Raw genomic sequence first — 22,377 nt, 5'->3', positions numbered from 1 at the left:
AAATGAGAGATGAGATAACATCAACATTATTTAATCACATCGAGATGATCAAGTCAGTGAGACAGACAGACAGACAGACAGAGAGACAGACACACAGACAGTCAGAGAGACAGACAGGCAGTCAGACAGACAGAGAGACAGACAGTCAGAGAGACAGGCAGACAGACAGACAGACAGACAGACAGGCAGACAGACAGGCAGACAGAGAGACAGGCAGACAGGCAGTCAGACAGACAGAGAGACAGACAGAGAGACAGCTGTGTACTCATGATGTATTCTCTGAACAGAGGGACTCTGAACCAGAACGGTAACATCAGCAGGTGAGACGTCAAACCAGGAAACTGACCGAGCTGGAGTTTCTGTTTCCTCCTCCTCCTCTCGGCTCGCTCATTGTGCTCAGTACAACACGAGACGTGACGCTCACAGTCAGGACTACTGACACCTAAATCATCCCAATAAAAATAACCTTAACTAACCCTCTGAACTGGAACTAGTTCATTTTAAGTGTGAACTGGCTCAACGCTGCAAACAGCTACTGGACACCAGCATTGAAAGGCAGAAGTAGTAGGGCTGGATCATTACACTCCTGTGACCAATCCTGCATGAGACTGCGGTTAGGCCCGCCTTTCTCATTAGCATAAGGACACTGCAAATGCAAAGGAAATGTATCAGGGAAAAAATAAATGTTAAAATATATTTAAGACATTTCTTTTGACATTTCTTTTGGTATTAACATATTTATTTATTTATTTCTGTATTTATTTATTTATTTCCATTTTTATTTATTCATTTATTTATTTATTTCTGTATTTATTTATACATTTATTTATTTTTACTTATGTCATGTATGGTCCTCCATACGCGGCGACGTCCCGGTGTCTCTGCTTGATGTCGGTGACTGTCTGTCCGTAGGCCTGTCTGTCGGTAGATGAGCAGGTTGACTTCCTGATTGGTTGAAACAAACTTGAATTAAATCTTTATTCAGTTTGAACAAACTTCACAGACAGGCTGCACGCGCTCACCCACTGCACATGCGCCCGACAATGTTTCCTCTCAGCCAATCACAGCTCGTGACGACACACGCCTGAAGGGATGCGCGTTCACGGAGGATGAGAAACATTTAAACATTTAAACATGATGAGTGAAAACATGAGCTGGTGCATCAAAGATCACTAACTACCTTAGCTAGAATAACATTTAACTAAACCAAACCGAACTAAACTTTAAGTTAATCTTAATCTTTAACTGTAACTGTAACCGTAACTGTAACTCAACTAAACTAAACTAAACTAAACTAAACTAAACTAAACTAAACTAAACTTAATTAAACTTTAACTGTAACGGTAACTTTAACTCAACTAAAGTAAAAAGTTCAGTAGAAAAGACAAAAACTATCATCTTAAATCTCTCTTAAATGCAGAGAAAATATCATTTTAGTTTTTAATAAACATTTTATTTTGACTCAATAGAACCCGCACCTGACACCTATATTGCATTACATTGCATATTGCAATTTGACACTGTTCTACTGTTTGCATTTCACTTTTTACTTCACTTATTATATCTTTTATATATTTTTATTTTATATATTGTGTTTATTGTTTTTCTTATGTGTGTTTTATTTATTGTGTTTTTATGTTCATTGTATGCACCAATAACCAGAGCAAATTCCGGGTAGGTGTAAACCTAGTTGGCAATAAACACCTTCTGATTCTGATTGTGATTCTGATTCTGATATATTTGAAGACGTCTTGATCTACACTCCACACCACTTGGTGGCGGTAATACACCAAATCGTTGTTTGCCACCCGTCAAAAAAAAAGAAGAAGAAGAAGAAGCGGTGGGGGGGGTGGAGGTGGAGAAGCACCAGCAACAGAAGAAGAAGAAGCAGAAGAAGAAGAAGTCGCTGTTTACACGGCTGCACATGTGAGTTGTTTCTCTTCGTTTCACGTGAAAAGCAGTTACATGTTAGCTCCTCACATGCTAACAAATGCTAACAGCGCCGGTGTTGTGGTTAGCCCATCTCCCGTCAGCTGTTAGCATGTTAGCTAATAGTGGATCGGTTTCCATTATCGGACACACCCTGCTCCGACTATGTTCCGTCCGCTGTCTGACCTCCGCACAGTGTGTCCATTGTTACCTCATCCAGCAGCTGATGTGTGTTACTGTGTAAATGTGTGTGTGTCAGTGTGTGTTTGTTACTGGTTAAATGTGTGTGTATGTGTGTGTCAGTTTGTGTGTGTGTGTTACTGTTTAAATGTGTGTGTGTCAGTGTGTGTTTGTTACAGTTTAAATGTGTGTGTACGTGTGTGTCAGTTTGTGTGTGTTACTGTGTAAATGTGTGTGTGTCAGTGTGTGTGTGTTACTGTGTAAATGTGTGTGTGTTCATTGTTGTGTACAAACCTGGATAAACTCAACTGGTGTGACTGTGACTCGAGTGTTCTTCATCAGACGCTGTTTGTGTGTGTCATCATCAGGTCGGCCGTTACCGTGGAGACCGCTGTCATCAGGGAGGTCAAAGCTGACGTTGCCATGGCCACAAACACGGAGGACCACGTGTGTGAGCAGCCCCCCCCTCTGGAGGAGGAGCTGAAGAAACCCGCTAGCCGCCGCCGCCGCCGAGCCGCTGTGTCATTAGGGAGGCGGGGCCAGAAAGGGAAGAAGTGGGGCCCCGCAGACAAGAGGCGGGGCCCAGGGGAGAAGAGGCGTGGTCAGAAGGAGAAGCGGCGAGGTCAGGAGGAGAAGAAGGAGGAGGGCGTGACGGTGAAGAGAATGTGGAGTGGAGGGAAGCGACAGTACTGTGTGTTCTGTCGGCGTCCGCAGGTGAAGATCGCCCGACACCTGCTGAGAAAACACACAGAGGAGCCGGAGGTGATGGCCGCCAGCACGCTGCCCACGGGCTCCAAACAGCGCCACCTGCTGCTGGACCACCTCCGCTGCAGAGGCAACTACCTCCACAACATCGAGGTGTGTTCACCTGGGGACAACCATCTGTCTGTGTACCTGTCTGTCTGTTTACCTGTCTGTGTACCTGTCTGTCCGTGTACCTGTCTGTCTGTGTACCTGTCTGTGTACCTGTCTGTTTACCTGTCTGTGGACCTGCTTGTCTGTTTACCTGTCTGTCTGTGTACCTCTCTGTTTGATTACCTCACTGTCCGTGTACCTGTCTGTCTGTGTACCTGTCTGTTTACCTGTCTGTGGACCTGCTTGTCTGTTTACCTGTATGTCTGTGTACCTCTCTGTTTGCTTACCTGTCTGTCCGTGTACCTGTCTGTCTGGGTACCTGTCTGTGTACCTGTCTGTTTACCTGTCTGTGGACCTGCTTGTCTGTTTACCTGTCTGTCTGTGTACCTCTCTGTTTGATTACCTGTCTGTTTACCTGTGTACCTGTCTGTCTGTTTACCTGTGTACCTGTCTGTCTGTGTACCTCTCTGTTTGATTACCTGTCTGTTTACCTGTGTACCTGTCTGTCCATGTACCTGTCTGTCTGTGTGTCTGTCTGTGTACCTGTCTGTCTGTTTACCTGTGTACCTGTCTGTCTGTTTACCTGTCTGTCTGCCTCCTCAGGTGATCAGACAGGGCAGTGGGGAGATCATCCCGTGTCGTCAGCCCTCAGAGGAGGTCGATGCCAGGAACTACCTGCCCTGTCCGCTCTGCCTCGGGTTCTTCCTTCGCTCTGATCTCTGGAAACATCAGGCCTCCTGTCGTAAGAAGCTGTCGTCCAACCCCTCCAAAGACTCCGCCTCCACCACAGACACCACGTCGGACACCACATCTGACTACACAGGAAAGTCTGTCTGTGATCGAGGAGACAACAGGACTTCCAGGTCCACGGAGGACACACTGTCTGACCCCCAAGGGGACACAGCTGCAGCAGAACAGACCTGTGAACCCGGGTCCAAGCAGCCCGATCCTGCTGCACCCAGTGGGGATCAGAACGCGACCTCTGACCCCGGGGTGGATCGGCCAAGGAAGCGCATTAGGGTCCAAGCCGCAGCTTCCCGCCTCCTTCCAATTTCTGGCGGAGCATCAGAGAGTTGCAGTGAAGTCCTGCATCGCATGAACCAGGACCACATCTCACATCAGGTCTGCTCACCTGGTGTCCTGTGTCTCTACGTGTCCATCCTTTACCCCTCTCTGTGTTAATCCTACGCTTCTTCACTCTGTCCAGGTCAAATCTGATTGGTTGATCTGTAAATATGGAAACAAGTTGATGGGGAACCAAGATGGCAGCCAGAAGAGGTACGATTATGTCAGTCAGAAGCTGCGGGAACTCGGGAGGTTCCTACTGGCAGCTAAATCCCTGGACTCTGGGGTCCACGCCCTGCTGGACGTTCTGGCTCCAGGCCGCCTCAGCCTGGCGCTGGCTGCTGCCAGAAAGGCGTCCGGGTACCGATGGAGCCGCCCTCCGCTGGCGGTGAAGACCACACTGAAAACAGTTTGTGAGATTGCCATCGGAGAGAGTCTGCAGGACGGAGACTGGGAGGCTGCAGCCAAAACCACTGACTTCTACCACATCCTGGGAAGAGAGTGGGACAACCTGGGGCTGCTGAACCCGGACACAGGTAACAAGGGGTCAAACCTCGGGACACATGGTTAAACAGAACTCAGCTGAATTTGATCCTGACCAGATCCTCTTAGTACTCTGGTCTGTGAGGCGGTGCAGCCAGGGTCAGTTTACGATTCTTCACAGCTCGTCAGGCTGAGGAGGAAGTTCAGAACGGATCATGTTTTACTTCTTTGTTTCTCCAGTGGCTCCTGAAGGAGGAACCAAGCTGAAGAAACAACTGGTCCACTCACGGAATGAGAAGTCGAGTCAAGAGTCTGAACCAAGTCCTGTGGGTGAGTCTGATTGGTGCAGGGTCTCAGATATGATAAACACGTGTTCATATGCACAGGTAAGATGAGGCTAAATCTGAAGGTCATGTGACATTTACTTTAGTTAAATATGACTAATGTTTGACGGACTTCATGATTATTATTCATTTACTGCAGCTGTCAAACAAACATCAGACCCTAGACGCTGCAGGTTGTTTGCTTTCTTTCCTTCTCAGCTTTATGATGTTTCTTTGTAAATGCATCACAAAGATAGAAGGTGAGTGAAATACGAATGAAAATATGTATTTCTGCCTGAAGCTACATTAACTCAGATGATCCAGACAACTTTTAAGGTGGATGTTACTCAGTAAGTGAAAAATGGAAACCTCATTTTAACAATTATCTTTATCCCTTTATTATTCAGTCATCCCTTCACAGAATGTCCAGTAGAAGATTCTATTGACCTCCTTCCTCTCTGTCTCTTACCTTCTGTAGTTCCATCAAAGAGCAGCAACAGACCTGATTCCTCGGTTCCACCAGAGTCCAGACTGCAGACTCCCCTCACAGGTAGGTCCACCTGGATTCATGAATCCATCACTAACCATCAGGAGCTACTTCTGGTTTTTAAGAGATCTTCAGTTTTATCACCTCTTCATCTGTGTTTCAGTTCCTGTGGCTCAGAGAAAGGTCCGACGTCGCCCGTGGTCATCTGCAGAGAAGGAGGCCGTCTGGAGACAGCTGGGAGTCCACGTTCTGGTGCAGGCAGTACCCGGGAAGGAGGTCTGTCAGCGCTGTCTGGACCTTGAGCCTGTCCTCAGAGGTCGACATTGGAAAGACATAAAGAACCAAGTCCACAACCAAATCCAGAGCCAAAAGAAGCAGCAGTTCCACGCCCAGATGGACCTTCAAGACCCCCAGGAACAACCGAATCAAGAACATGACCAAACACAAACTCAGAAGAAGCAGCACCAGCACTTCCAGGCCCAAATGGACCAACATGGAAAGGACCACACCCAGAACCAGAAGAAACAAGACTACCATGCCCAGATAGACCACCAGGACCAGGACAATGTTCAGAATCAGAAGAAACAGCAGTACGATCTCCAGTTGGACCAGCAGAACCAGGACCACACCCAGAAAAAACCGCAGTTCCAAGTTCAGATGGACCACCAGGACCAGGAAAGCATCCAGAATCACAAGAAACAGCATTACCACACCCAGATGGACCACCAGGACCACCTGCAACTTCATAAAAAGCAACTATGCCATTCTAGATTGGACCAGCCGGACCATATTCAGGTCCACAAGAAGCAGCTGTACCAAATGGACCAGCAGACCCAGGTACTGCAGTCCACACTGGACCGGGACACCTCGTCTCTTCTGACCGGCACTCCATTTGGACCTGATGGACTTCATCGGGCCATAGGACTCTCACTTGTGGAGCGGGACCCCATCATCAGTCCATATCCACTTCTACACCGGGCCCCCGGGCTTCACATGGACCAGCTGCTGCCCAGAACAGAGTGGACTGATGAGTCTCTGGCCCAGAACTACCCAATCAACAGGCAGCTAGCCAGGAACCTTCTCCCAGATGCACCCACAGGAGGACCTCTAACCAATCCACACTCTGGACATGTCCACTTCTGACAGACACGCCCACTTCTGACAGACACGCCCACGAGGGCCCTGAACACAGTTGACGGTATCAGATAATAATGTATTGTGTTTCCTTATAATGAAAACAAGTCTTGCAGACCTCCAGGCTCTGAAAATAAAATAAAACCTTTTCCATCACAGGTTCCTGAAACTTTCTATTAATGAAACGATCCTGAAGTTCAAAAGTCAACGGAAGCAAACTTCTTAGAAACTGAGTATCTAAGGAAAATCTGCTTTATCGCAGAAATCTTAACGTAGACCTTTGTAATCGTAGAACTCTTGTAATAGAACTTGTTATGCCTTTAAAGAATTTCAGTGTCACTTAGACTCAAAGATGATATGATTGGATGTCAAAGGTCAAAGGTCACAGTGACCTCATAAGGAAAACCAGATGATTGTAGACTGAACGTTGGTGGAGACAAACCATCACAGGACGATGATTCCAGTTCTTTGTAGAAGCAGAATTTTTCTGACTGGTGTCAGAACAGAGTTTGTCAGTCGGACACGTTCACAGTGAAATGTTGTGTGTCTGTGATCTCTGCTGCTGAACAACTGACCAGGCAGAAGACGTGTCTCCAGTGATGAACATCTGCACTTGTTTGTAAACACGATGGAGAACCAACCTGAGAGCTTCTCACTGGTCCAGCTGATGGTTTCAGCTCGTTGGTGGATAATAAACTAACTTTTATATCTTTGCTCTTTGTTGTGTATTTGACCAAACCTCAGTTGTTGTTATCTTCACAGTAAAATAACTCCACCTGCTGCACTTCCTGTATTTCTTCTTCTCTGCTTCCTGTTTCTTCTTCAGGTTTGGTAGTTTGTGTTTTCAGTAGGTGACAGAGATTCATAAGTTAACAAAGTTAAACTAGAATCATTTATGATTTCTATCACCTGTTTATGAATAGAGGGATGATGATGGCTGTCAGGTGATGACGTCATATTAATCACCTGGTGGCGAGTGAAGAGCAGAAATCTGATGACGTCATGGTTCTTACATTCATCACATGTTCATCAGTCACCATGGTAACATGTTCTCCATGACGTCTGAAGTTTATAAACTGACGTCATGGAGAACATGATATCAGATTATAAACTTCAGGCCCCCCCCCATCTTCTTCATGTAGAACACGAAATAAATAAAAAAAAAAAATGTAGAACACAAAGTACAGGGGGTCGAGTCTGTGCTGACAAATCCGGTCTGTCATTGGTGGAGTGAGATGTGGCGTCAGTCATATTGTAGGAGGGGGAGGGTTAGCGCAGTGACACCGTCCTCTGTCTCTCTCTCTCTCTCTCTCTCTCTCTCTCTCTCTCTCTCTCTCTCTCTCTCTCTCTCTCTCATCACGTCGACCCAGCGGATCAATTCTCTGACGGATCAGTTTAAATTCAATGTTCAAGCTGCGGCGGGAAGCTCGTGCTGATAAAGCGGAGATATCTGGTTCCGTGTGAGACCTTCATCTTCATCTTCATCTCTACCCTCATCTTCATCTTCAGCATCATGTCGGGGACCAAGGAGGAAGACCGCAAAGGCTCGAGCGACTGGCGGGAATACTTCTGGAACCCGCGAACCCACGAGCTGCTGGGTCGAACCGCCACGAGCTGGGGTGAGTCGCCCCCCCCCCACACACACACACACACACACACACTCTCTCTCTCTCTCTCTCGCTCTCTGTCTCTCTCTCTCTCAGCCACTGTCGTTTTACCTCCGACTCTAACACACACATATAATATTTTATATTTATATAATACAAATAATTCATCGAATTAATACACATATATAATTACAACTATATAATGACACTAATGTATATAAAGACATGTATTAATACACTTGATGATATAGATGACTATATAACACTAGTGCTGCAGTGATTCATCAGTAGAGATTCAATCGGATCATTTGATGATCAAAAACACTGAATGAGAAATTATTATTTTAATAATAATGTTAAATTGTGACGTTTCCTTAGAGATTCACACGTTTGATGACGTCACGTCGGAGTCTAAGATCATTAGCAGGTCGATCAGTAATATAAATAATGTTTGAACACAGTTTATATTTACAATGAAAATACATGAAACTAATTGATTTATATATGATTAATATTAAACAACATTATATACAAGTAGAAAGATGCTGTATATTTTATATAGTTCAAACAGTTTGATTCATTAACTTTTCTCTCAAACCGAATAATCTTTGAATTCATATGAATTCATTTTATTATGAAGAATAATCATAAATATGGTTATTTATAATCAACACAACCTTGTGAGAAGTTATAGAAACAAACAGAATCATATTAAACTTTATAAACAACATATGAACTCTCGCTCAGTGTCAGTGATGCTCGCTCGTCCTCTGTCAGCCATGTCCCGTCTGAAGGTCACTCTCTCTCTCTCTATTTATAATCTCTATGTCTGTCTCTCTTAAAGGAGGCTGGACGAGTGTGTGTGTGTGTGTGTGTGTGTGTGTGTGTGTGTGTTTGCTGCAGTACTTCATATCTCCACTATCATGGTCAGATCTTTAAAGAGGAACTTCGCTTTATCATTTTAGAACAGTGATGACAACTTTTTTAAATTTGACATTCATCAATCAATACATTTTTATTTGTAAAGCTCGTATTCACAAATCACAGTTTGCCTCATAGGGATTTAACAAGGTGAGACGTCCCTAACCCTCAGAGACACATGTGAGGACCCGTCTCCCAGGACGGACAGACGTGCACTAGATGCCACGTGTAGGAGAACATCATCAGATTAAAGTTGTTAGCAGCATTGATGAGGGTAGACATCTTGAAGGATAACTTCAACACTATATGTCAATCAGTCCTGATGTGATCCTGGTGTATGGTCAGCAACCAGCAAGACCAGGATCCACCATCCAGATCAGATCCACTATAGTCCACAGTCATTGTCCACTGCCGCCAGTTAGGATCCATCATCAGCTGCCACCTCGGTCCTGGTCCATCTCCCGTATCTGATGCCAACACGATACAGGATCCACCATTACGATCTCTGATTCATCATCATCATAATCCACGATCTGTGGACGGTGAGACAAAGGGACTCCGGGGAAGAAGTCCAGTCAGTAACATGTATTGATCAGATATTCATTTCTTTGATGAGATAATGACTGAGAAGAGGAAGGAGAAGCTGGAAAGAGAAGCTCTGTGTGTCATGTGACCCCGACCTTCTAGACCAGGTTTGTCAAACTCAAATACACAGTGGGCCAAAATTAAAAATTGCTACAAGTCAAGGGCCTGAAGGATTCAACGTTTATTGAAAACTTATTGAAAGAACCTTAGTGCACATATTGATCCTGGAACTAACAAGGCCTATAGAGTATTAATGATAAAACAACATTAATTAGGAAATAAATGAAATATAAATAATACATAATACATTAATAAATTTAAAAGTAATAAAATCAGGTTCATTAACTGCTTATGTTTCTATCTGCAATATCTGCGTCTCCCACAGTCGCAGCTTGGTTTTAAAAGCCCTCACTGTAGCGTACATGTCAGTGATGACACGGCCCCTCCCCTGATGGCTCGTGATGTCACAGAGAAACGTTTTATTTCGGAGCTCTGTTGTGCCTTTCCCTTTGCTTTCCATAAACTCACAGATCTCCTCACGCAACAGGAACAAACTTTCCAGCACCTTTCCCTGGCTTAGCCATCGCACCCCTGTGTGATAGGGCAAGTCCCTATATCCCTCCATAAGCTCCAACTGGTCCACAACTCAGCTGCCCGTATCATCTCCCTCACCCCCTCTTTCCACCACATCACCCCCATCCTACAGCAACTCCACTGGCTTCCAATTCACTTCCGTATCAACTTTAAAATTCTTCTTCATACTTTTAAAGCCATCCACAACCTTGCCCCTCCTTACCTGTCTGACCTCCTTCACACTGCCACCTCCACCCGCTCCCTCAGATCCTCCTCTTCCATCCATCTAACTGTCCCCTCTGCCCGGCTTACCACCATGGGGAGCAGAGCTTTCAGCCGCTCTGCTCCCAAACTCTGGAACTCACTCCCACCTGACATCCGAAACATTGACTCCGTCCCTCAGTTCAAATCCTCTCTCAAAACCCACCTTTTCAGGATTGCATTCACACTGTAGTTGCCATGCTGTATTTACTTGCACTTTTAATTTTAATTGTTTTGTTATTTGTTTGCTCCTGTTTTAAATTGTAAAGCGTCCTTGAGTGACATGAAAGGCGCTGTGAAATAAAATGTATTATTATTATTATTATATTCTGAACTTAACCTAACCCTAACCCTAACCCTAACTTGAACTGGCAGTGATTTAAACCTTTGGCTCTGATAAAGTTAACCGCTAATGTTATGATGCTCATCACATGTTCCATTTTCAAGGCTTTGCCACATAACGACTCACTTGTGACGTTTCCTCCTTCATCTTTTCTCGGATCCTTCCCACCAATCCACTCTGTTGACCGCACATCACCCACCTGTCCTGAAAACTACTGTTTTCAAATTCCACCAATCGTTTAGCCTTTTTTTTGGGAGGGATAGCGTTCGCGGGTCGCGATTGACGTGCTGACACATGGGCAGTGCATTTTGGGATTTGTCATCAACTCTTGACCCGCCCACTCATCAGCCAATGAGAGCCTTCCATCTCACACAACCCCCCAGCCATTGGTCTAGAACTTTCACGTACCCCATCCCGACCTGTTCACTCACCCTCAGGAATTCTCAATACTCATTTTGTATTGAGAACTTGCAAAACACTGCCGGTGGGCCAGCTCTAATAGTAAATAGATTTGATCATGCGGGCCCTATATAATTCATCTTGAGTTTGACACATGTGTTCTAGACCTAGAGCAGCAGAACTCAGATCAGGTCTAAGTCAAACCTGGACCGGCTCTGACTATAACTTTATCATAAAGGAAGGTTTGAATCCTCAACGTACAGAAGGAGTCTGCCTCCAGCACTGAAGCTGAGATGATTCCACAGGAGAGGAGCTGGATGCTGAAGCTCTGGCTCCTCCTCCTGGCTCCTCCTGAATTCTGGGAGCTCAGGGCTCAAGTGGTGATAAGGTACTAACAGCTCTTTGAGGTTTAATGGTGCCATATTATCTAAAGGTGAGGAGGAGGATTTTAAACTCTCAATGTAACGAAGTCAGTGTAGTGAACCTAACACAGGAGACATGTGGTCTCTGGTCCTGGTTGTCTTCAGGACACGTGCTGCAGCATTGACGACAAACTGCAGAGTCTTTAACGACTTCCTGCTGGAGCCTGATAATAATGAATTACAATAAGCACGTCTGGATGGAACAAAGTTCTGGACTCGTTCTCCTGACTCTTTTTAAGAAACGACATTTCTGATGTATGAAGAACAAAAGTTTATTTGGTCACAGAATAAATAGTCAAACATACACGACTGTAAAAAAAGACCTTGTTCAACCGTACGAAAAATACACGTGTTGCTCAGTCTTTATATAACCACGCTATGATGATGTCAAAATGTCTCCCATCATGCACCAGGGCAGGGGATGTTGGCCTTTATGCAGTCTGAAGGACACACACACACACACACACACACACTCACACACACCCACTAAACTGAACAGAGTTTTATGTTAATCTGGATTAAACAGACAGACTAGGTTGATTGGAATATAATCTGTCCACACACAGACACACATACATGCACACATGCACACACACACAGGTCTTAATGTCTTTATGAGGACATTTTACATGTGTTTTTAATCTGGATTCTATACAAACACGTTAACCTGCTGTCATGTTCAAACATCATGTGACTCACGACGTCTGCTCTGATTGGTCAGCTTTAATCACTGCTGTATCCATGGTAACAATACTGCAGTTCTGTCCAATCAATTCGATTCAATCACTGAATGAACACATGTGACATGTCACTGGTCACATGTCCCACATCACATGACACCTGTACAGACCGGAGGGACAGTGGTCCAGCGGTGGCAACATACGGGAATCGAACGTCTGGAACTTTCGATGTGTGATGAGAGAAAGTGTGTTTCATATGATGGTGACCCTGAAGCTCTGATCCAGGATCAGGTTTCTGTTAATCTGGTTTAATCTGCACCAGTGGACACGTCTGATCACATTAACTCTGCAGGAGGAAGTTTAACAGGTTCAGTGTGAGGCCTCGTCACGTATGACCAATAAAAACAACTTTATCAAAACAACAACAACAACAGCATCGAAACAACAACAACTGCATCAAACCAACAACAACAACAGCATCGAACCAACAACAACAATAACAGCATCGAACCCCCGTCACCAGCAGTGGCTGCCGTTGGCCCACATGATCCCACAGAGACAGTCCTGGCCCCTGGGGGGGGGGGGGGGGGGGTCCTGAGGAGAGAACCTTGATGTCTGGTTGCTATGGTAACCTGCCGATGATTTGCTGACAGCCAATCAGAGACGCTGGTCACCACCTTTCAATAAACAGAACAAAGAAGAAGACTTTACAGAGATTAACCCCTCCCCCATCGGTCTCCCCCTCCCACCTCCCCCCCTCTATTCAGACTGAATGTAGGTCATCAGAAGGAGGCGGGGCTAAACACAAGAGGATTATTATGATGACATCTAATGGGGGGGGGTTTCAGATATTGTGATATAAAAACGTGTATGCCCCCCCCCCCCCTTAGGTCTGATCCTGCTCTTCTACCTTGTCTTCTACCTGTTCCTGGCCGGGATGTTTGTTCTCACCATGTACGTGATGCTGCTCACGCTGGACGACTACAAGCCCACGTGGCAGGACCGCCTGGTCACTCCAGGTGAGGGAATCGAACACACGACACATCACGTGACCGCTGGAAGGGTCATAACTTTTATTACTATCACTTTATATCACCAATACCTTATATTACTATTACTTTACATTACAATCACTATATTACTATTATGTCCCAGTTTGAGAAGTCCCATCCATCATCCCTTCAGGTTGTGATTGGTTAACAAGCCCCAAGCTGTGATTAGATAACAAGAGCCAGGCTGTGATTGGTTAATACTTGTGATGTCACCATGTTTCAGGGATGATGATTCGTCCGAAGGGCGATCAGCTGGAGATCACGTTCTCTGTGTCAGAGACTGAGAGCTGGGGCGGCTTCGTCCACAACCTCAACTCCTTCCTGTCTCGTAAGACATCGTTAAATTCATAATATTATTAATATTTATCTTGATTTCATGTTTATGAAACTAAATGAAGTCTAGTTCACTGTTATGATCAGATCAGCTGTCTGTCTCTCCACCTGTCTGCAGCGTACAATGACAGCTACCAGGTTCAGACCAATGATGACTGTCCTCCAGATCAGTTCTTCATTCAGGAGGACAGTGGAGAGGTAAACCTGTCTCACTCTTGTAATGGGATTTTTAATACATAACACGACAAACAATTATCTTCTGGTTCATACAATTCAACCTAGCTGTGGCTAGGGGCCAGAGCACCCTTGTCACTTAGTCAGACTTGGGTCAATGAAACAGAACAATAGAATCACCTTTGCTTTATACTAAATAAGAGGCAGAATGTTTATCCAATCAGCTCTCTGCGTGGTGTCTTCAGGCTTAGATTTGGTCACCTTCAGTCTGAATGAGGACCCCTTCGAAGTCTCACTACACATTTCCATCAGGCCTCTGCTGAGACTCAAACCTGTTTCTCACAGTGAAACCCCCGTTTTCTCAGACCCCCTCATCTGCGCCGTTTAAACACCTATAGTCACCCTGTTGAGGACAGTAGGATGACCCCTGCTGTGAAAACCCTTTACTTTCAGCAGCAGGAGTTTCCAGCCAATACACATCAGCACCTGTCATGTTGGGGTTGTCCTTCGGGATGTCTACCCTCATCAAATGCTGCTAGAGACTTTAATCTTTAATCTTGAAGACTTTAATCTTGATGATGTTCTCCTACACGTGGCATCTATTGCACTTGTGTATGCCTGGGAGAGGGATCCTCACATGTGTCTCTGAGGTTTATATGTATTTGTACCTGTTAAAGGGTTTTTAGTAGTTTTTCCAGAGTCTTGCTGAGGGTTAAGGACAGAGGATGTCACACCCTGTTAAAGCTCTATGAGATGAATTGTAATTTGTAAAAAAGGGCTATACAAGTAAAATTTGATTGATTGATCAGCTGCGGGAAACATTCTAGCAACAACATTATATATATATATATATACTTATCATTCTTTCATTAAACTTATCTAAATGCAAAATATCCCATCACACTCTCTACCTCTCTGCTCACCTGTCTCCCTCTCTGCTCACCTGTCTCTCTCTCTGCTCACCTGTCTCCCTCTCTGCTCACCTGTCTCTCTCTCTGCTCACCTGTCTCCCTCTCTCTGCTCACCTGTCTCCCTCTCTGCTCACCTGTCTCCCTCTCTGCTCACCTGTCTCTCTCTCTGCTCACCTGTCTCTCTCTCTGCTCACCTGTCTCCCTCTCTCTGCTCACCTGTCTCCCTCTCTGCTCACCTGTCTCTCTCTCTGCTCACCTGTCTCCCTCTCTCTGCTCACCTGTCTCTCTCTGTTCACCTGTCTCCCTCTCTGTTCACCTGTCTCCCTCTCTCTGCTCACCTGTCTCCCTCTCTGCTCACCTGTCTCCCTCTCTGCTCACCTGTCTCTCTCTCTGCTCACCTGTCTCTCTCTCTGCTCACCTGTCTCCCTCTCTCTGCTCACCTGTCTCCCTCTCTGCTCACCTGTCTCCCTCTCTGCTCACCTGTCTCTCTCTCTGCTCACCTGTCTCTCTCTCTGCTCACCTGTCTCTCTCTCTGCTCACCTGTCTCCCTCTCTGCTCACCTGTCTCTCTCTGTTCACCTGTCTCCCTCTCTCTGCTCACCTGTCTCCCTCTCTGCTCACCTGTCTCCCTCTCTGCTCACCTGTCTCTCTCTCTGCTCACCTGTCTCTCTCTCTGCTCACCTGTCTCCCTCTCTCTGCTCACCTGTCTCCCTCTCTGCTCACCTGTCTCCCTCTCTGCTCACCTGTCTCCCTCTCTCTGCTCACCTGTCTCCCTCTCTGCTCACCTGTCTCCCTCTCTGCTCACCTGTCTCTCTCCCTGCTCACCTGTCTCCCTCTCTGCTCACCTGTCTCTCTCTCTGCTCACCTGTCTCTCTCCCTGCTCACCTGTCTCCCTCTCTGCTCACCTGTCTCTCTCTCTGCTCACCTGTCTCCCTCTCTGCTCACCTGTCTCCCTCTCTGCTCACCTGTCTCCCTCTCTCTGCTCACCTGTCTCCCTCTCTGCTCACCTGTCTCCCTCTCTGCTCACCTGTCTCTCTCCCTGCTCACCTGTCTCCCTCTCTGCTCACCTGTCTCTCTCCCTGCTCACCTGTCTCCCTCTCTGCTCACCTGTCTCCCTCTCTGCTCACCTGTCTCTCTCTCTGCTCACCTGTCTCTCTCTCTGCTCACCTGTCTCTCTCTCCACAGGTGAGGAACAATCCAAAACGTTCTTGTCAGTTTAATCGAACGATGTTGGACGACTGCTCTGGGGTGTCAGATCGTTTCTATGGTTACAGCAGAGGTCAGCCCTGCATCCTCATCAAACTGAATCGGGTACGTCGACCTCTGACCTCTGACCCCTGACCCTAACTGCAGGACACTCAATACCACCTGTCTCACTGCTAGAGGTGTGGAGGCGTCTTGATTCTTAAGGCCAATGTATGCTTCTCAGTTTTGACGGACACGGACAGATAGGACCGCCTTCTCCAACGTGGAACGCCCTCTCCGGGCCTCTCTCCGGCTCCTCGGAGAGCTTTTCGTGCAGCTCTCATTTTTCTAACTACACGTCGAAATGGCGGAGAGCCCACGGATAGCCCTTGGCTGTGATTGGTCCACTAACGCCAGGATTTCGGAATGGAAACTTCCTGTTCCATTCCCTACATCACAATAAACCAAAATCACAACTACGGGTTAGGGTATGCTTCTCCGAGTCCGTTAGGGCAACGGACTCGGAGAAGCATACATTGGCCTTAAGATGCATCACGATGCAGAGACAGAACATTAATCCATTCATGTTTCGTTATGTTTATTGTTTTCATGATGTCATAACACTGCCACTTCAGGACAGACGCACATTAAAGGTCTGGTCGGTGTCAGAGTCTGATTCTGATTCCTCCTCTGACCTGAACTCACTTTACACTTTAATAATTAACACCATCCCTGATCAAAAGTTATCAGGACACGCACTGGACTGACGTGACTTTGTGATTGTTTGATTCTCTAGAGTTTATTAGAAACATGTTTAAACCCACTGCACCGCTTTACCCTGCTTCACTCCTTCACAAGGTGTAACACACAGTCAGGACATCAGGGTTGAAGTGAGGGAACGATCCAGAGTCATCATTGATTAATAACTGTTTTAGAATAAAGGACTGGATGATAAATATGTGATTATCAGTTTGTGTGTGAAGGGGACAGAGACGAACACAAACACAAACACACACACGCTGTGTTTAAACTTCATTGTTGCAGAAGAAGCAACTTCCTGTTTGTTCAGGAACATAAATATGAATTCAGATGTTTTCGCTCCGTGAAGAACGCCACATCCTGGTTCACTTGTATTCCGTTTGATGTGCCTGACGTTTTCCCACCGAGAATCTTCTTGTGGAGACAAGCCATGTCTAGCAACTTGAAAGCTAACAGGGCCTCAGGAAGTGGCATGTTGGACTTTTTCATCCGGTTGTATCTCTATTCAAAGTCAATAGTGTAGTCCGCCATGGACACAGCACGGTACTTCACGATCCCATCCAAGTACGAATAGGATTCATACGCACGGTCCTTTTCCTCTTTTAAGAACACCTAGTCCAGTTTCACGAACAATGTCACCATACCGTCATCACTGTTCAAATCATCCGCTGGTATCTCCATGGCTGTTTCCCTCGCTCTCACTTTAAGCCCCAAAGCGACCGCGAGGGCTTGTTTCTTTTGTCGAGATCTGTAACTCGTCTCCAGATATTGACTTCATTCTTCCAACACTCGTATGGCCTAGCTTCGTCAAACTTTGTAATTAGCAGCCATCCTCTTCTACCAATGTTACTCATAATAAACAAGACGTTTATTATATTCACCGTTTATTCGTCAGACTCAATACATTCCTTTTACCTTAACAAACATAATAGAGGGAAAATACATGTTAACACTAAGTATGATGATTAGAAAACATCAGTGGAGCAAAGTCACTTGTGGACCAGTGATGTGATGCTCCTCAGTGCAGGGGTGCTGCTGAGGGGGGCCATGCAGGGCCATGCGGGGCCACCTTGATACAGTAAAGGCTGTAATCACAGTTTGTCCTTTTAAACCTCAGGTGCAGCACACAAGTCTCAACTGAACGAATGAAATCAGTGGAGAGCACTGACCTCTGTCATAGACTCACTGTTTGATTTATGATTTCTGTGACTCAAAGTCCAACACTTGTCTCTCTGTGAGTTGAATCCATCATCTGCAGATGGACTCACAGTCCACATCAACTGGAGGACATGTCCACATGAGACATGTGTTCTTATAACCCACAGCCCCTCCCCTTGGGTATGTGAAGGTACTTGTTACCCTCCTGATGTCTTATCAGGGAGGGACACATCCTGTCTTCATGTCTCTGTGGACGACCCCCGGAGTGAGACCCCAGATGTGAGATCTCAACCATTTGTAAAGAGACACAGAAAGTTAGGCTCCAAGAGGCCATGAAGTAAAAGTCTCTGAGCAATAACCATAAACATAAAGTTGCTTTTAGATGAACATCTGGTCGATCGTCCACAAACACGTCTGCTCTGCATCATCAACTCCACAAATTACAACATTTACATTACAAAGCACAATTGTAATAAATGTAATAAACGGTTTCTAAATAAAAAGAGAGTTCATATTTGACTGATTGTTTTAACTAATATTAACTGATGAAAGCAGCCATGTGCAGTGATGCAGAAAACTGTGGATGTGAAACATTGAAATGCATCAAGATGCTTCATGAAGCTAGTGAAGGTCCTCTGACCTGTCTGTACCTGTCTGTCTGTATCTGTCTGACTGTCTGTGTCTGTCTGTACCTGTCTGACCTGTCTGTCTGCACCTGTCTGTCTGTACCTAACTGTCTGTACCTCTCTGTCTGTACCTGTCTGTCTGTATGTGTCTGTCTCTACTCTGTCTGTATCTGTCTGTCTGTACCTGTCTGCACGTCTGTCTGTACCTGTCTGTACCTGTCTGTGTATACCTGTCTGTCTGTACCTCACTGTCTGTACCTGTCTGTCTGTACTTGTCTGTCTGTACGTGTCTGTCTGTATCTGTCTGTGTATACCTGTCTGTCTGTACTTGTCTGTCTGTACTTGTCTGTCTGTACCTGTCTGACCTGTCTGTCTGTACCTGTCTGTCTGTACCTGTCTGTCTGTATGTGTCTGTCTGTATGTGTCTGACCTGTCTGTCTGCACGTCTGTCTCTCCAGGTCATCAACATGCTGCCGGGAAAAGACGGACAGTCTCCTTATGTCACCTGTGGAGCCAAGGTCTGTACCTGTATGTCTGTACCTGTCTGTCTGTACCTGTCTGTCTGTACGTGTCTGTCTGTATGTGTCTGTATGTACCTGTCTGTCTGTATGTGTCTGTCTGTACGTGTCTGTGTATACCTGTCTGTCTGTACCTGTCTGTCTGTACGTGTCTGTCTGTACGTGTCTGTCTGTACCTGTCTGTCTGTACCTGTCTGTCTGTAACTGTCTGTCTGTATGTGTCTGTATGTACCTGTCTGTCTGTATGTGTCTGTCTGTACGTGTCTGTCTGTATGTGTCTGTCTGTACCTGTCTGTCTGAACCTGTCTGTCTCTCTTCAGTCGTACAGAGTGGGGATGGATGAGTGGGTAAGAACCATAGAACCGTAGAACAGTAGAACAGTAGAACCTTGAAGCTTCATAGATCCTCAACCTTCTCTCTGGTCCCCATCAGGTCCACATTTCATATTTCAGTCTTCACTTCTATATGTTGCTGCTCAGTGTGAACTTTGTTCTTCTGTATTTTATAAGACGTGTTCTGTTGCCATGAAACCATTAATAAAGAAAATTCCAGATTTCCAGTTGATTTGAATGTTTAAATATCAGGATTATTTCATATTTCTGGTAGAGCTTGTTATGAAGTTACACAGCTGCTCCACAGTTTAACAGATTTGACCTTCACATCATATCTGTTATGATTTGATGATGAAACCACGCCCTTAGACCTGGTAACCACGGTGACGTCTGTCTGGCCAATGAAATTCAATGACCCCTCTATGTGGAGGGAGCTTACATCAATCAGTGTGTGTGTGTCTGTGTGTGTGTTTGTGTGTGTGTGTGTGTGTGGGTGTGTGTGTGTGTGTGTGTGTGTGTGTGTGTGTTTTCAGAGGGAGGACAGTGATAAGATTGGACAGCTGGTGTATTATCCTCCTAATGGAACATTCAATCTCATGTACTACCCGTACTACGGCAAGAAAGCTCAGGTAACACACACACTCCATGCGACACATTAGTTATAGATCTATATACAGTAGATCTATAACCCGTCGGTAGGGTTGATGTGTTGAAGTCGAGCGTCTCATCACTTTGGTCCTGACGTGTGTTTGATGCCTCAGGTGAACTACACTCAGCCGCTGGTGGCCGTGAAGTTTCTGAACGCCTCTCTGAACACAGACATCAGCGTGGAGTGTAAAATCAACTCCAACACTCTGTCCCCCGGCAGCGAGAGGGACAAGTTCGCTGGACGGGTTTCCTTCAAGCTGCGGATCAATGACAAATAGACACGACGCAGTGAACGCCTCGTCCAGATGTGTCCTGTTGAAACCCCGTGATGCATTCACTGACTCACATGATCCCAGATGTGTCCTGTTAAAACCCAGTGATGCATTCACTGACTCACATGATCCCAGATGTGTCCTGTTAAAACCCTGTGATGCATTCACTGACTCACATGATCCCAGATGTCTCCTGTTAAAACCCTGTGATGCATTCACTGACTCACATGATCCCAGATGTGTCCTGTTAAAACCCTGTGATGCATTCACTGACTCACATGATCCCAGATGTCTCCTGTTAAAACCCTGTGATGCATTCACTGACTCACATGATCCCAGATGTGTCCTGTTGAAACCCCGTGATGCATTCACTGACTCACATGATCCCAGATGTGTCCTGTTAAAACCCTGTGATGCATTCACTGACTCACATGATCCCAGATGTGTCCTGTTGAAACCCTGTGATGCGTTCACTGACTCACATGATCCCAGATGTGCCCTGTTAAAACCCTGTGATGCATTCACTGACACATGATCCCGTGTAAACACACATTTCGTGTTTTGTAATTTTCCGTGACGTGATCCTCCATATGACTACAGCTTTGACCACACCCTGAAACCAGCACACACGCTGTGATGTCACTGACTGAGGACTGAACAACAGACGATCAATAATCATATCAATCTGCACGGGTCACAAACCAAACTCTTGATCAACCTTCAGTTAATTTATTCATCTTTATTTATTTATTCATCACTTGTTTGTTTATGGAACTATTTCACAATTTAAAATGATTTTGTAAACATCGGGTATGATTGACTCTGATTGGCTGTTCAGGAACAGGAGGTAAACCAGAGTCCAGTTCAGGGTCTGTTCCACGAAGCGGGTTCAACAGATCCTGGATCTGGTTCAGTTATCCAGCTGAACTCAGGCTGTGGTCACATGATGCTGGTTATCAGGTTTATCTTATATTAAAACTGTTCTATCATTAATAACAAGAGCAGATCTGAATATTATCTCATTTGTTTCCATCACATGTCGTTTACATGAGTTCTCATTGTGTGTCTGACACTTTGAGTTTTTCAGGTGAACCCCTGGTGGCTTCAAGCTGAACTGCAGGAAATCAAACACACTGTAAAGAAGCAAGTCGACTGTTCTTCATATCTTTACAATACAACAGGTACAACACTGATTTCATTTCTAATGTTTATCGATATCAGTAAACACATGAACATAAGGATTCAAAACAAGTCAGATACAAAATGAAGTACAAAAACCAGTAGAAACTAAAGTTAAAACTTTGTTATTTAGGTTTAAAATGTAGATGAGCTTCTGTGCATCTTCCAGTGAACAGGAAACAAGTGAGGCAGCTGCAGTCTGTGGTACTGGGAGCACTTTACTGGTCAGGCTGGTTCTGTTGGGCTCCAGCAGCTGACGGAGGTTCATCCTCTGAGGAGAATCTAGATCTTTCAGAAGCTCCTCAGAGGATCTCGTGGGTCTCTGAAGACCCTGGTTAGCTGTGAGGTGATTGACCTGATAAGAGATGATCCAGCTCTGTGGGACTAAAGCTCCTGATTCAACCTGAAGAAGTGGTAGATGGTAGAGTGGTGGTTCTACAACAAGAAGGTTGCCGGTTCAAATCCCACTCTTTCCCATCTGCATGCCGAAGTGTCCTTGGCAAGATACTGAGCCCCTCATAAATGTTGAGTGTAATAATTGTAAGTCGCTTTGGACAAAAGCTTCAGCTAAATGACATGTGATGTAATGAAGAACCCTGACAACCACAAACCTGGTTCAGGCTCCTGGAACACTTTGAAATGTGAACAGCCAATCAGATGGTCCTGCTGTAAAATGTCATATGTCGTAACTTGTTTTTGATTGGATGGATTCTCCTGGAACTGTCCTTGTGTTCAGTCAAATTAAAAAACTAAGAACTTGAAAAGAAAAAACTTTTCTTTGATTAATGGAAGAAAAAGAAATACGACACAAACCAGACGACACAGAATCAAGAGGTAGAACCATGTGGTCGTATGACTCCACCTACCAGGGAAGATTCTGTGCATATGCTTCTATATACTTTATAAAGGTCACTGACCTTTGGCCACAACATTCTATTCAGATCAAAGTTAAGATTTAAAATGAATCCAACACAACAACAAGTG

The 22,377-nt window shown here is 45.4% G+C and overlaps 2 protein-coding genes across 3 annotated transcripts; both read left to right on the top strand.

Annotated features, from left to right (window-relative positions):
• Window positions 1-270: 270 nt before the first annotated feature.
• On the top strand, window positions 271-7,236 carry LOC133950327 (uncharacterized). Its single transcript, XM_062384577.1, has 8 exons — window positions 271-320; window positions 1,747-1,926; window positions 2,478-2,967; window positions 3,568-4,086; window positions 4,172-4,565; window positions 4,753-4,842; window positions 5,314-5,385; window positions 5,486-7,236. Exons 1-8 carry the CDS (start codon window positions 271-273, stop codon window positions 6,463-6,465), a joined length of 2,775 nt encoding a protein of 924 aa, XP_062240561.1. The 3' UTR covers window positions 6,466-7,236.
• Window positions 7,237-7,795: 559 nt separating this feature from the next.
• On the top strand, window positions 7,796-21,276 carry atp1b2a (ATPase Na+/K+ transporting subunit beta 2a). Of its 2 annotated transcripts, XM_062383967.1 has the most exons (9): window positions 7,796-8,075; window positions 13,138-13,266; window positions 13,523-13,627; window positions 13,751-13,830; window positions 15,902-16,027; window positions 18,903-18,962; window positions 19,283-19,309; window positions 19,828-19,923; window positions 20,056-21,276. In XM_062383967.1, exons 1-9 carry the CDS (start codon window positions 7,970-7,972, stop codon window positions 20,218-20,220), a joined length of 894 nt encoding a protein of 297 aa, XP_062239951.1. In that variant the 5' UTR covers window positions 7,796-7,969; the 3' UTR covers window positions 20,221-21,276. The 2 variants fall into 2 exon arrangements, with proteins under 2 accessions (XP_062239951.1, XP_062239952.1); XM_062383968.1 differs by lacking the exon at window positions 19,283-19,309 and having other exon boundaries at window positions 7,797-8,075.
• The last annotated feature ends 1,101 nt before the right edge of the window (window positions 21,277-22,377 follow it).

Source organism: Platichthys flesus, chromosome 24 (genome assembly GCF_949316205.1).
Source record: "Platichthys flesus chromosome 24, fPlaFle2.1, whole genome shotgun sequence".
In the NCBI taxonomy this organism is placed as follows: Eukaryota; Metazoa; Chordata; class Actinopteri; order Pleuronectiformes; family Pleuronectidae; genus Platichthys; species Platichthys flesus.
Note: the sequence above shows the minus strand (reverse complement) of the source record. Positions and strands in the feature narration are given on the sequence as shown.

Excerpts from the sequence above, each read along its gene's own strand:
- atp1b2a (XM_062383967.1), top strand. The coding sequence starts at position 7,970 with ATGTCGGGGACCAAGGAGGAAGACCGCAAAGGCTCGAGCGACTGGCGG. Across the intron at positions 8,076-13,137 it reads TCGAACCGCCACGAGCTGGG|GTCTGATCCTGCTCTTCTAC; the intron begins GTGAGTCGCCCC and ends CCCCCCCCTTAG. Across the intron at positions 16,028-18,902 it reads TCCTCATCAAACTGAATCGG|GTCATCAACATGCTGCCGGG; the intron begins GTACGTCGACCT and ends CTGTCTCTCCAG.
- LOC133950327 (XM_062384577.1), top strand. The coding sequence starts at position 271 with ATGTATTCTCTGAACAGAGGGACTCTGAACCAGAACGGTAACATCAGC. Across the intron at positions 2,968-3,567 it reads ACTACCTCCACAACATCGAG|GTGATCAGACAGGGCAGTGG; the intron begins GTGTGTTCACCT and ends CTGCCTCCTCAG. Across the intron at positions 4,843-5,313 it reads GTCTGAACCAAGTCCTGTGG|TTCCATCAAAGAGCAGCAAC; the intron begins GTGAGTCTGATT and ends TACCTTCTGTAG.